At 41.6% G+C, this 14,754-nt stretch overlaps 1 protein-coding gene across 1 annotated transcript; it reads right to left on the bottom strand.

The window, feature by feature from the left end:
• Positions 1–4,164: 4,164 nt before the first annotated feature.
• LOC139714103 (UPF0489 protein C5orf22 homolog) lies at positions 4,165–13,494 on the bottom strand. The gene is made up of 7 exons (XM_071625816.1): positions 13,402–13,494; positions 11,482–11,627; positions 10,729–10,770; positions 8,541–9,354; positions 7,794–7,981; positions 5,295–5,516; positions 4,165–4,285 (listed from the first exon to the last, which is right to left on the bottom strand). Exons 1-7 carry the CDS (start codon positions 13,459–13,461, stop codon positions 4,165–4,167), a joined length of 1,593 nt encoding a protein of 530 aa, XP_071481917.1. The 5' UTR covers positions 13,462–13,494.
• Positions 13,495–14,754: the final 1,260 nt, after the last annotated feature.

The following is a 14,754-nucleotide window of genomic DNA, read 5'->3' as shown; positions in this document are numbered from 1 at the left end:
TCAAATTTTTTGGTAAAAATTGTAATAAAAAAAATCATACTTTGGCCTAAAATGTTTATGCGAACTATTACCAAACTATCTAAAAAAAGTGAGGTAACATTCTATAGTGAACTTAATTTTCTTTAATATGATACCACACACATGCTGGTTACTAAAAGGTAAGACTCAATAGTCATTTGCAAAAAGTGTCAATATTACTTAAACAAGGCATCCATTTTGAAAAAATGAACACTGTTTTTTTTCCAGCCGCATATTGTCAAGGTAGTCCACTTAGAAGTTGTTCAGGAAGGCCCTCTGAACACATTGATACAAAACAACCTTTTACAACAGCCCACGCCTGGTAAACCTGTCTTGTCCCCTGGGTATTGACACCCCTCCGTCTTTCCTCAAATTCAACTTATGAAATTTGACGGAATCCCTTGCGGTACTGGGAGTTCTGGAAGGGCTACAAACTCAGTGTTGATCGCATGAATGTGGATGACACTATAAAATTGACATGCCTTCTACATTACTGTCTTGGCAAACCGAGAAAGTTGCTCCAAGCGTGTGTCATAATGCCACCCGAGCAAAGGATATAAGAAGGCCAAACAGCTTCTGAAGCAGCGGTTTGGCAATTCCGTCTCCATCGTTGACGTGCGGATGAAGAGGATCACAGAGGGTGGAAAGATTTCCCCACACGATAGTAGAGCCTTGACTGAATTAGCCGACACCATGACCGTATGCTATATGTCCATGAAGGCAATGGGGTTTGAGAGTGAGCTCTCGCCGCAGAGTGTACTTCTTGCAATTGTTGCAAGACTTCCAAGCTTTCTGAAAGGGAGATGGCTGACAAGAGTTGCTGCAATTTGGAGCCAAGATAGTGTCCCGAGATTTGCCAATTTGCCGGAGTTTGTTGGAGCTATGGCTGTTGAGCAGAATGATTTGGTGTACGGTAAAGGGAATCTTCCTGAGGAGAAGAGTCAGCGCAATGGTGTGACAGCAAAGTCAACAAAGAACTCCACGCCAGAGGGATCGGTTGCTGTGAACAGCGCCTCACAGGCAGCATTATGTGTTCGATGCAATGGCAGTCATCAATTGTTTGAATGCAAGCAATTTCAGAGCATGACTCCGAAGGAAAGAGGGCTTATCAAGGAAGGAGCAGCTGAGTTTCAAATGCCTTAAACCGGGGTACATACTGGCAAAGTGTCAACTGAAGAAAACGTGCCAGATTGATGGATGTGAAAAACAAGCATGCCATGCTACTTCATGTTCCAGCATCTCCATCAAGTGCCGGACAAGAGGCTTCTCAGCAAGGAGTTGGACGTACAGATGGCGAACCTTCTGAGACGTAGAATGGATATTATACACATCCAGTCATGTCACAGGGGGAGACAGCCAACAGGTAGTGTTACTTATTGTTCCGGTCAAGGTATGGGCCAAGGGAGGGACAGTGACCATTGAGACGTTTGCCCTGCTGGACAGTGGATCGACCAGCACCTTCTGCACAGAAGAGCTTGCAATGCCACTTGGGGCTACAGACAGGAAACAGATGCTGTCAATGTCTACACTTGAGAAGGCCCGAAGCCAAGTAGAGACCGGGCCAACACTATGGCTAGAAGAGCAGCTTTGGCAGCTGAAACACAGATCAAAAACAAAAGCCGATGTTGCAGAACAATGGGCTTACAATGGAACAGGAAGACGATATTGTTTCCTGATTCAGGGAGAATACCATATTATACGACATTATACATTCGGAATATCATAATAAGTGTAAAAAGGACCGACTGTTTCAAGAAAAGTCTAATGAAATGGGGACCAGCGGTAAGTATACTCTAGTCTAAGTTCTAACGTTAGACTACAGGGTCTAACTTTTTTAGATTGTAGACAGACTAAGTAAGAGTCCCCAGTTCTCCGTTTTCTAAAATGCAAATTCTGTGTTCCTCCATGTTCTTAACTTCAAAATTACATGTTCTTCGTTAACGTGTACAAAACATGTATGGCAAATAATGTATTGTGCGCAAATTGCGTTCAATGCATTTGCAGTAAGTCGCATAATGTGATGGCAAGCAATCGCTAGGCTTGCGGACGCCTCCAAGTTGCGAGAAGTCGCATGCGGTCAAGAACCGCGTGCGACTTCTCAAAACCGCATGCAGTCGCAAGAAAAAACACATAGTGTGAGGCCACCTTTAAGCAGCAACAAGAGTTGGAGATGGAACAGCTAAAGCTGCTACAGAAGAGAATGGAACTGGAGCTGCAAACTACATTAGAAATTGCAGAGACAGAAGAACAGATCTACAGTACAATGTTTGATGACGAAAGATTGTCATGAGTGAGTCGACATGCCAGCAGTCCACATAAGAAAGACACTTCTCATGTCAGCCAGAATCCGGCTAGCTCACAGAAGGCTGGAGATGATACCTTGCCTTATCCACGAATTGAAAATCAGAAATCTCAGGATGAAGCCATTTCTCATCAGAAGGAGGAGTCTGGCAGATGTGCTCCTTCAACTGACAAACAGATGTCATCTCAAGATACTAAAATGGATGCGCTGGCATTGCTGACGATGTTGCAGTCTTCGGCAAAACAGAACAAGAGCATGATGCTAATCTATGGCGACTACTAGAGGTTGCAAAGAAGGAAGGCCTAGTGTTCAATAGTGCCAAGGGTGTGGTCAAGACACCGAGCATCAGCTTCATTCAGTATTTATTGGTAAAAAAGCAAATGCCATTTACAGCAAAGAATTCTTCGGATCACTGTACACAAGTCAAGGCGTACGCCCAGACCCTAGCAAGCTAGAGGATGTGAGAGAAATGCCTTTTCCACAAAACAAGGATGAACTCCACAGGGTACTTGGAATGATGACATACAGTGTATCTCTCACCCCAAATACCGAACTATGCAGAGAAATTGTGGGAATTGATGAAGTAAGATGTGCCATTCCTATGGCATGAAGATCATGAAGGAGTGTTCCAGTCCCTGAAATCAGAAATTTCAAAGGGAGCCTGCTTACAGTACTACAAGCCGAACGCCCCAACAGTCTTGGAAGTAGACGCATCAAGTAAGGGATTAGGAGCCTGCCTACTTCAAGATGGAAAGCCAATTACTCTTGCATCAAAGAGCCTCTCAGAAGCACAATCCAACTACTCAAACATTGAGCGGGAGACACTTGGCCCTGCCAGTGTCTGACTACCTACGTCCAGCTACATGAGACACCAGACATACTTCAGAAAACTCTTTCATCCAATACTCCACCTGCACCAACTGTTTCAAACACTGCTCTATTCCATGTACCATTAAGGACTGGAACTCATTACCACCGGACATTCAGAGCACAGTCAATAACGACACTTTTAAACTTCAAGCAACCATTTTTTTTCCCGCAATCAAGACTCAAGCTACAAGAACTAACAGAGCAATATCACGCACTCCCCTTTTCCTCCTCGTTTGGTTCCAGACGGAACGTTTGAGGAGTATCTCAAAGAAGAAGAAGAAGAAGTAACATAGATATGATAATAGAAACATACAAACCTCATTTGATGAGAGCAGCAGTTACTTCCGCAGCATATAAGCATGAGGCTACTTGTGCAAATATTACCTCTGGAAATTGGATGAAATAACTATGATGAGGCTGTTCTGGGGCACTGAATCCCACTAGACATATTGCACAAAAGTTGCGACTATACCCTAAAGTGTATACATGTGACAAGATGAACAGCCATACAGGGTAAATTGTAGTGTGTCTAAATCTTCCTCAGATGGTGTCAGTTGACACACATCATTCTGTATGCCAATGTGCACACAGTGTCTTTAAAGTCTCATACTATTCCGCACAGAAAATTACAGATTAAAACATTGAAAGATTCAATAAGAACTTACAGTTCAAATTTTGAGATCTATTTCGATTAGTAATTTGAGGAGGTACAATATGCCCCCCTCTCCCTCCTTGAGACTAATCAAAGTTCAATATGTTCTTGTTGAATCTTTTGAGTTTTTTTTTTTTTTTTTAATGTGGGCACACTGATGCTTTGAAAATTGTTGGTACATGCGCAAGCAGGATCTCATAATTATTATACCTCCCCTCAAATTACTGAATAAAATGAATCTCAAATTTTGAATGGTAAAATCTTTCTATTTGTTTAATCATTCATTTAGCACCACGGGAACTGCGTTACTGTTGGAATTCAGCTAGGGCTCTTCATATTGTAAGTGAATGTCAATCTCGCCATACAGCGACTGCAGCTTTTTGAGGACCTTTTGCTGTATTCCATCCACCTGGTGGGGCGGGCAGTAGTCATCATAAGAAGACCTGATGAAAAAAGAAAATTGTGATAAAGAAAAAGGTAAAGGGAAAGGGAATGGCACTAGGTGTCAAAGGTTGAATAATATGCTTTATAACTTGACTAATATGTCCAAGTATTTCATGGAAAATAAGATTGTCTGCAGTAAGACAGTAACTTCAAAGTGAGACAAAACAATTTGTCAGTATAGACACTAGATGATTGTTACAATTATTTAGTGGAAAAAACAAAAACAAAAGAAAACTGGATGGCTTATAAGAAGGAGTAGGAGTAGGCAGTCATATCCACTGAGCAAAACAGTGTCTGCATATTTTGACAGTTTTCATGCAGGGAACAACTGTATTTTATCCACACTGCTTTTATAGTCTTAAACTAGGGAACTTCGATAAAATCCACCTGTTTAAAGGGAGAGGTAGATGCACTTGACTGTTTCCCTTGTGAAGAAAAAAAAATATTCGAAATCTTAAAAACATCAGGCCAATTCCATCTGTACGCAAATTCCATTCCAAGGGTCAGCTTGGAGGTTTTCTAGTCAGCGTGCTTCTTAAGAAGAAATTCCTTTTCTTCTTCTCTTTTTCTTTTTTGAATTGCAAGCAACTGCCTCCAGCATTAGATCTTTCCCTCATCTTCCCTCCCATAGCCCTGCCCCTTTTCACCTCTCTACCCTGCCATAGTGCCAAGGGTTGAAGAAGGGGCAGCTCCCCTCCCCTCCACTTCCCTACGTCACTATAGTGACCATAGTTGGAGGATTGAGGCTCCTCTTCAATCCCTCCTCCCATGCCCTCCCCTTCCCCTCTCTACCTTGCCATAGTGCCCAGGGTTGGAGAAAGCACAGCTCCTCTCCCATCCCCTCCTCCTCCACCTCCCTACTCACTACGGTAACCAGGGTTGGAGGATGGAGGCACCCCATCACTTCCTCTCCCCTTCCCCTCCCCTTCCCCTCCCTACCTTGCTATAGTAACCAGAGTTAGAGGAGGGAGGAGTCCAAGGAGTTCCCCCTCCCCTTCACCTCCCTACCTTGCTATAGTAACCAGGGTTGGTGGAGGGAGGCGCCCGAGGAGCTCTCCCATGGCTGACACCAAGCTCTCCACTTCCTCCTCCGTGCTGATGTGGTGGGGCAGCTCCCCGCTGTCGTCACACGTCAGCCCTGCCATGTGCACCATCTCCGGATCCAGGCATTCAGCTTCCACATCTGGAGTGGACTGGAGGGACTCGACTAGTTTTGTCACCTTGCCATAACTGCAGGACAAATGGAATTATCCTTGACTTTGTGTTGCAGAATGTAGAGTCCATGAAGAAATTTAGTCTCTTTTTAGCTTTGCACAGTGATCTGTGAAATAAAGTTTACCTTCACTGATTGGTGATGAAACCCTCTGCTTATGAAAAAAAAAAATATGCTGGCCTTGAATAGATTACAGCATATGCCGTACATTTTGTGAGATTTTGATTTTGCGAAATTCGTGAGCCGGGTGCTATTTGCACTTTTATTAAACAACACATAAAAATATCAACTCTGATCCCCTTGACCCTAAAAGGGCCAGGGGGGAGGGTTGAATCAACCCCCCCTTGACATTTTCCACGACCATTTTGCCGAGCGAATATTTTTGACCGCACCACTCACTGACTTTTTACTTTCATGTCTCACACATCTTATGACACCATTTTCGCGAAAATCGGACATACATGTACCGTTACGACGCTGCAAGACCTTTTATACATGCTTGTCAGACCAAAAATGGCTCAAATACGTGATTTCGTGTACAAAGTCTATGCAAAAAGAGTTTTCTCACCTTATTCATAAAGATTTTCACTTCCAATGGCTGAAATCAATTAATTTTAGCATAATTATGCATATAATTGGTTCTGTAATAAATGTTGTGGAAAAAAATGGAAAAAAAAAGGTCGAAAAACAAAGAAATACATAAGAAATTCATAAAACAATAGAATACATGATTCCAGATTTTTTTTCAAGTACATTGTTAGGAATGCTACAAGGAATAATGTCACCCAAAATTAGGATGCCATTAGCTTTATTTTCTGAATTAGCGCAACCTGGGGGGGGGGGGGGGGGGGGGGTTGAATCAACCCTCCCCCCGGCCACAGAACAGGCCAAAAAGCCCGGCCTGGTTAGGGTTAAAAATGTGATGTGCAAATACACATAAAATTTCCCTGTTCATTACTGTACTCCACAATTGCAAATCAACCATTCCCAAAATTGTCAGAGAGTCCCAATTCGCAAAAAAAAATATATGTCTCGTTAAAAACATTTTAGCACATTCTCCTGGCCGTGTACACGTCACTTTTGGTATACCATGTAGGGAGTGAAAACAAACATCTCACCCATGTTGTACTGTACCCACAGTGCATGTGCGGAGTTTGAGCATAATTATGCAGTGCATGCACAAGCATGCAGTGTAGAGACGTATGAATCAGTTGTACACGGTGATACAGATGACACAGTTCGACGTTGGCATCTAGAATCCTCAATCTATAATTATTCTATTTCACAATTCGGACAACACTTATTTAGAATGTAGCTATCCGATTGGTCGATTGCCCATCACGTGACATTTAGTGGAAAGTTCCATCGCATGCTCTAGCTGTCAGCCGTGCAATTTTGTTTGAGCAAAAATGGATAGCGCATGGCTGATGTCACCCATTTCCACTGACTCCCGTGTTAAATTAAGATTGACTCGAAGTTTTTGTTCCATCGCACGGCTCTGATGTCACAATAAACAAGCATTTGCCGCGTGCACTCAACAATTACAAGCACATTAACAAGCGCGTACTTTTGTCACTTATTTTTGCATACAACTTTGTTTCGTGTACGTACATACACAATGACTGCGACTGTGCAGCTACTCATTCGTCTTTCACGGAAAATGGTTGCCATTTCTGTGCTAAATTCAAGAATCTGTGAGGACCAAATCTGTTGACGTTCGAGGTGTTGGATAAAACAAATAGTGTATGGTCTTTACTCGTGCAATGGAACAAGATTTCGCACTCGGTGAAAGATGAGGCGCACTATTCAACTCGGCTTCACCTTGTTGAATAGAGCACCTCTATCTTTCACCGAGTGCGAAATCTTGTACCATCGCACTCGTGACCATTCACTATTTGTATACTATCATTCACATTTCTTGTGGCCATCAGAAATGTTAAAGATGGACCATATCTGACCGTTTCATGGAATTTCAAAGCCAGTCACGGAAGAAAAGCAGATAATTTCATTTAAAAGAATGATACACTGGGCAATCATGGCTCGTTTTCACTCTAGTCACTGCTAAATAAGTGGATGTCCAACCGTGCGATTATGAGAACACAGTTATGCATGCGCCGTTATTTTCGCGTACAGATATTTTCACAAATAAGGAGGTCACTGACATTTTCACAAGGTTGTCTTTTGCAAATTGACACAGAGGCCATCATATTAAGCATACTATTACCTTAGCACAAGGTGACAGTTTCGCATGTTGTTAAATTCGTGGTCCAACAGTGAAATAACAGCTTCCTAACCTTTCCCTGTCACAAGGAGTGATCTCAGCCATTTTCTCTGAATGTCCTCCCTGAAAAGCAGTCTTCAGCCATAGGGCCAATTCGCTGATCTTGCGGGCCCTCTTGGCCTGGCATTCCTCCAATGCAGCCAGAGAATCGTCTTGGGGAGCATTGAATTGGTACAGTTCTTCAAGAAGCTGATACTGCTCCTGTATATAATGGTAACAGTGGAAAAGAAGAGGATGGACATAGGAAAATAGAAAGAGCGAGAGAGAGAGATAGATGGAGAAAGAGGAGTATTATTTCCCCCTTTCTGGTCAAAGTTTTAACACACTGGATACTAATCCCCTTTAAAGTACTCTTAATTCTTCCTTTGTTTCTTTTTTTTTCGGGGGGGGGGGGGAGAGGGGGGTAATAACTAGAAAATCATAATACTACAACAGTGGAACCTCATTATACCAAGGACAGATAAAATCATGACAATTACATTGATGCGTCACACTTGTCACTAAGCATGCAAAAACAAATAATTTTCAAAATTTTGTTTCCTATCACCAATTCTTGAACCTTGTCGAAAAGCATGTCTTCCATTTATTTTAATTAATAGCAAATATGTCACAATACATTTGGTCAATCCACTGCAAAATCACAAGAAATCTCTTGAATTCTCGGTATGGTTTTATATCCCCCCCCCCCCCCACCCCCTACACACAAAAACATAAACATTCCCAGCATTGACAACATGAGCTGTAGCATGACAATCATCACCTTCGTGTAGAGCTCCCTAAATGGGTTCTTGGTGGAGAAGAAATCCAGGTCGATATCCAGAATAAACCTTCCCCGACTCTCTGAGAAGTGTTTCACGATATCGTCAAGAGGCCCAAACGAGGCGTCCCTTCTCTTGACTGTTGTCGATGGTGAGTCACTGCACTCATAGAGTGTGCTGTCCTTTTGATCGCCTGGACTATCGCGTTCTTCAGTAGATTGGCTGATGCGTTTTCCCTCATCACTGTTACATGTATCCTGACCTTGTTCTATTGCACTTTGCTCTGCACTAGATATTCGGTTAAATCCCTCACAGTGACTGCTAGAATCTGCATCAGGGGTCAACACACTTTTGCCACCTGACTTCAAACCATTGTCGCTGTGGAGTTGAGACTGGTTTTGCCTGCAAAGTTTGACAGCTACACGAGACAACTCTGAATTTTCTCCTTCTCGGAGATCACGAGTTCTACACACTGGAGGACTTTTTCGTTCTTGCCTTTCATCAGACATATCGCTTGTGGCTGTGGGCCTACTTGTTTCCTGGTGTGAGTTAGTGTTGTTTGAATCTGTTCTGCATCCCACATGGGACTTTTTAATGGTATGGCATGTAGGTTCGTGGCAAAACTGTTCAGGAGTCCTAACACCATGCACTCTGGCAGCTTGATTTTGTGTCGGCGTCAGCTGGAGGAAATCAGTTGTCTTCAGACAAGGCGTCTCCATGGTGACAACATCAATCTCTGCACTTTTCACGTTCTCCATGTTTTCAGGTGCAGCATACAAGACGTCACTAACAAAGTAGCTGTCAGGCCAGTTTATCCTTCGAAGAGAAGACAAAAAAGAAAAATTGAAGAAGAAGAAGAAAAACAAGAAAATTATTAGACAAGAGAGAAAAAAAAAATGACCCAGTTGCCACGAAAGTGCAGGACTCATATTTACATACATTGTACTTAATATGCAATTTACACTCATTGAGGGTAACTACTGATATGACACATGCACAACTGCAAATTGTATTGATGTCATACTTACATTATTAAACAGGCAAACAAACATTAGTGAGGCTAATACTATACAGGGTGGCCCAAAAAGAATGAAACGCCTAAGATCTTTAATGTCAGCAATATCGTTGCAAATATGTCATTGTTTTGCATACTATTGGAAAGGCCATTCTTTTTCCAATAGAATGACACCAAATTCTTTAATTTTAGTTAATGCGTTATGATTTTAGGACCATTTTTGTCAACCCTTGCAATTTTCAAAATGTGATCATTTTGCACTCTCAGGGATACCGAAACCAGCGAGAATTCGGCTTGCCATAGAACCAGTAGGGTTCACAATGTGTGGAATGTGGGGCGGAAGGTGATTGTTATTGACCGTTATAATTGTGAATAATGTGAATGTCATTGTGAATATCATTGTGAATGCTACTGGTTCTATGGCAAGCCGAATTCTCGCCGGTTTCGGTATCTCTGAGAGTGCAAAATGATCACATTTTCAAAATTGCATGGGTTGACAAAAATGGTCCTTAAATCATAACACATTAACCAAAATTACAGAAATTGGTGTCATTCTATTGGAAAAAGAATGGCCTTTCAAGCAGTGTGCGAAATAATGACGTATTTGCAACAATATTGCTGAAATTAAAGATCTTTCTGGGCCACGCTGTACATCTTTCTAATTGAATACAATCTTCTCCTCACTCCGACCCTGTCTAACCATCTAAAATCTTCTAGCTAGAGATAACCTTTAAAGCATTCAAACAAGTATTCACATGTTTTCATTCAGGCTAAATCTAGCATAACTGTTTTAACGTATCATCAGAACATGACACATCTTTTCCTGGGATTTTCTTTTTCGTTCTAATGACTCAGCTACCGTTTGTCTCTTATTGCTGTATTACTTGTTATCACAGCTAATGTGGTGTAGCAAAATAATGACCCTCACTACAGAATCTCACAAACCTTGAATTTACAGTGTACCTGAAAATAATGCCACTGAACACAGCAAAACAGCATGATTATAATTCAAAGGCATAACTGTGTTGCATATAAAGACAAACACAGCAATGAATTTGACTCTTTCCGTTCACAACTTTTTGAGTTATTTCGGACAAGGATAAACAAACAAACAAACAAACAAATGTCAAAGAAAATATAATCTCTTCCCTCGGTGGATGTAATTATAGTCTCACCTCATCTTCCCTGTTGACTTGTGCTTGCCAATTTTCACTTTCCTCGACAGATATAGTGAAAACACTCAGCAGGCTATTTTGATACCTTTAGTGACTTCAAAACAATACATGCAGGCATAGGATAGTTTCACTGCTGTCATAATTTCATACAAGGCTACCTCAGAAATATATATGCACATACTGAATGTCAAGTAGCTCTCTGAATTGGGCCCCTGGATAGAGGGCCTTTATTCTGTAAGTGTAAGCAGACCTCAGTAGGCTGCTTTTGACAAGTGATTTGTATGTTGACAAGAGGGATCAAGTTAACTTTCTTTTTACTCTACATAGATCTTTGCTACTACAAGTACTTTTACTTTCACTTTAACCCGTTGAGGATGGACTGATTTTGCTACATCACGCATTTCCAATAGACCCCTGCCCGAGCATACTCGGGACTTGTCCTCAAAGGGTAAACACTATAACAGTGCTTCTCTTCAAAGCATATTCAGCAACTTGATGAGGGTTTGTGGTGTGGCATTTCTAACAGCAGATGCAATTATGTGCTTTGTGCTCTTTCAAGTGTATAAACAGGTGCTCTTTGCGCAAGTAAAAATGTCTCTGCCACTGTTAAAGACGGACTGAGTGATTTTCCTAAGACACACATTTCCCATTTATCCCAGCAAGAGAATACTTGGGATTACAGGTGTAGTCTTGAATGGGTTAATAAACCTACATTGTAGTTGGCCTTTCTCTTGGACTGCAAATCATACATACCTCAGCAGTTCTTCCTTGTTGAAGGCAATGTCAGCATCTACGTCGGGGTTGATCTGGAGGTCGGGGTGCGAGTCGAAATGGAGCATGGAGATTCCTTCGAAGGGCAAGTGTCTTGAGCCAATGGCCCGGTATATGGGCTCCAGGGCCTACACAAAATGAGGATATGAAAAATGACTACACAGATCTATACATGTGCAGATCTAATACAGCAGGCACTAGAGACGAGTAGAGTGACAGGACTGGGTACTGTAATTTACTGATTACTAGTAATTAGTACCGGTATAGAAAATTTTTTGCCCTTGGCTGTGTAAGAATTTAAGAGTTTCGCGTGTTTTTAATTCTGCGGAATCAAGACATCACGCACAGGAACATATGGCAAGCAAAAATATTCGCGTGCTTTTATTTTCGCGCTAGTTTCTGGTTGCGTGAAATGTGCAAAAATTTCAACACTGCGAAAATTTCAACACCGCGAAAATTTCCACTTTTACAGTATTTAGAGAACTGTGGAAGGAACGGGTTAAATGCAAGTTATGTGCGAGAGAAACAGTAGAATCGCGAGAAACGCTTTCATTGTACTGTGGCATTTGGCAATTTTTATTGATCGGTTTGGGCGGGTTTGTGCGTTTGAGCAGAATATGAAGTTGGCACACCCTCAACCGAGTCAGGCGTGCGAACGTGGCACATAAAGAGTTAGATAATTATCTACTATTGCCAACTACTCAATGGCTGAATTTTACAGAGTAGGCTAATGTTATTTTTTTAAATTAAATAATGCATGTATCCAACAAAAACTCACTGATTTACATTCATAATACTTAATAATGTTAGTGATATTAACAAAAATAATAATAATGTGTAAATTTTATGAGTAAACGCTGATTATGTGAATGCTTGTGACGATAAACTGAACTGAATTATTAAAAAACTGAATTGAATTGATGGGAAGATGCCAACGAAGTTGGAATCTTAATTCTTATTAACAATGGCAATACAATACCAATTGCAATAGACAACTAGATTGTAGACGGTTTATTAATACATATTATAATAGGGGGTCTAATTTAAATTATTACAGTCAGTCTGCACTGACTGCAGTGCCAGTGGCAGTGCCCCAGTGGCCCTTGACTTGACCGAAAGATTGGTTTGTATCTGATCAGTCGTCGGGGATATGTTCCGCGGAGACTGCGTCTGGCTTCACGGATCCCCTCGAGGCTCCAAGAGCCGATAAAGTTTTTTTTTAAAAAAGGACAAAACAAAAGACTTCTCCGGACAGACGGATTTTTCTGTCTACAGTGTCAGTAACACTGCCTAACAGTAGTGCCAGTGCCAGGTGGCCTGTACCTGGCTGTGGACGTAGTACTTGTAAGCTTGTAAGCTGTGCCAGTGGTGCAATCAATGGCATTGGTAAGGACCAAGGTACTGATTACTGTATATAGATTAATGGTTAGAACCTTCTAGCTAGGCCTTGGTACTACCCCGGTCACTAGGGCCTAAAATTAGGCTAGGCCTACCCCTAACTGCGACAGCCGCCACACACACCGTCCGGGGCGCGTTTTTTTTTTAAGACGGCACAGATTGGGGCATGGCGCGTGTTAAACCTATGGGAAAAACGTTGGGTTAGGGTTTTTGGTTATGGTTATGGTTAGGGTTAGGGTTAGGGTTGGGGTTAGGGTTAGGGTTAGGGTTAGGGTTAGGGTTTGATGGTTAGGGTTAGGATTAGGATTAGGGTTAGGTTTAGGGATAGGCCTACCCCATATAAATTTATAGCAGCTCTGCCTGCACACTAACACAAGTAGAAATACACGGGACTGAGTAAATCCCTACTTGTAAGAAAGGTACAATACGACTTGAGTCACAAACGGCTCTAGTTAGACCGAAACGTCGCATTTAATTACATGGCAGAAAGAGAGATTACATTACCTCATTGTGATTTTCAACCACCCATACTGGTATCTTCTTGTAAGAGCGGATTCCTGACATTTCAGGCGATTGCCGATAAAAGCTGCGTGGATCGTGCACCTACATCATATGGGAAATTACACATTCAAGGGTTATAAAGCTTCTCAAAGGGACACTTTTGAAACTCACACCCTTTGAGGTTTTTTTTTAAAATAAAAATGTAGTGTTGATCAGTTCTTCATAAGATGAATACCTAGATGCAGGCAGTAATCTTTGATTATGGGGGTGTCATCATCACATTATTGTCTACAAAATACTTGAAAAGACTTTGTTTTGTCAAACAGACTAACTTTATGAATTTTGACCTGTTTCAGTGGTAGCCAAACAAAGAAATACATTAAAATAACACAGTCATTCAAAGTTGTGTGATACTGATGACTGCTATGTACAAAGATCTATCTATACCACAACAACATAATAAGAAAACAAATTATAGCCAAACAGAGTTGGGGGGGGGGGGGGTAGAGGAGAGAGGTGGGGGGGGGGGGTAGGAAGGGGAAGGGGGGAGGGAGGAAGAGATCTGACACAATAGATCAACATAAACCAGCAGAGTTTGTACCGTATGGGATGAATACTTCCCATAGACCAAGTGTGCATTGACCTGTTTCAGTGGAAGAGATCTGACACAATTAGATCAACATAAACCAGCAGAGTTTGTATGGGATGAATACTTCCCATAGACTTGTGTGCATTGCATGCATCCTCTATAGTGAAGGTCATATTTCTCATTTGACTTTTAAACATCATAAATGTGTTTTTGATGATATTTGCACCTACATCATATGGGAAATTACACATTCAAGGGTTATAAAGCTTCTCAAAGGGACACTTTTGAAACTCACACCCTTTGAGGTTTTTTTTTTTAAAAATAAAAATGTAGTGTTGATCAGTTCTTCATAAGATGAATACCTACCTAGATGCAGGCAGTAATCTTTGATTATGGGGGTGTCATCATCACATTATTGCCTACAAAATACTTGAAAAGACTTTGTTTTGTCAAACAGACTAACTTCATGAATTTTGACCTGTTTCAGTGGTAGCCAAACAAAGAAATACATTAAAATAACACAGTCATTCAAAGTTGTGTGATACTGATGACTGCTATGTACAAAGATCTATCTATATCACAACAACATAATAAGAAAACAAATTATAGCCAAACAGAGTTGGGGGGGGGGGGGGGGGGTAGAGGAGAGAGGTGGGGGGGGGGGGTAGGAAGGGGAAGGGGGGAGGGAGGAAGAGATCTGACACAACAGATCAACTTAAACCAACAGAGTTTGTATGGGATGAATACTTCCCATAGACTCAAGTGCA

This window comes from Diadema antillarum, unplaced genomic scaffold (genome assembly GCF_040938485.1).
Source record: "Diadema antillarum isolate AM-2024a unplaced genomic scaffold, OU_Dant_1.0 seq00002161_RagTag, whole genome shotgun sequence".
Lineage (NCBI taxonomy): Eukaryota > Metazoa > Echinodermata > Echinoidea > Diadematoida > Diadematidae > Diadema > Diadema antillarum.
Note: the sequence above shows the minus strand (reverse complement) of the source record. Positions and strands in the feature narration are given on the sequence as shown.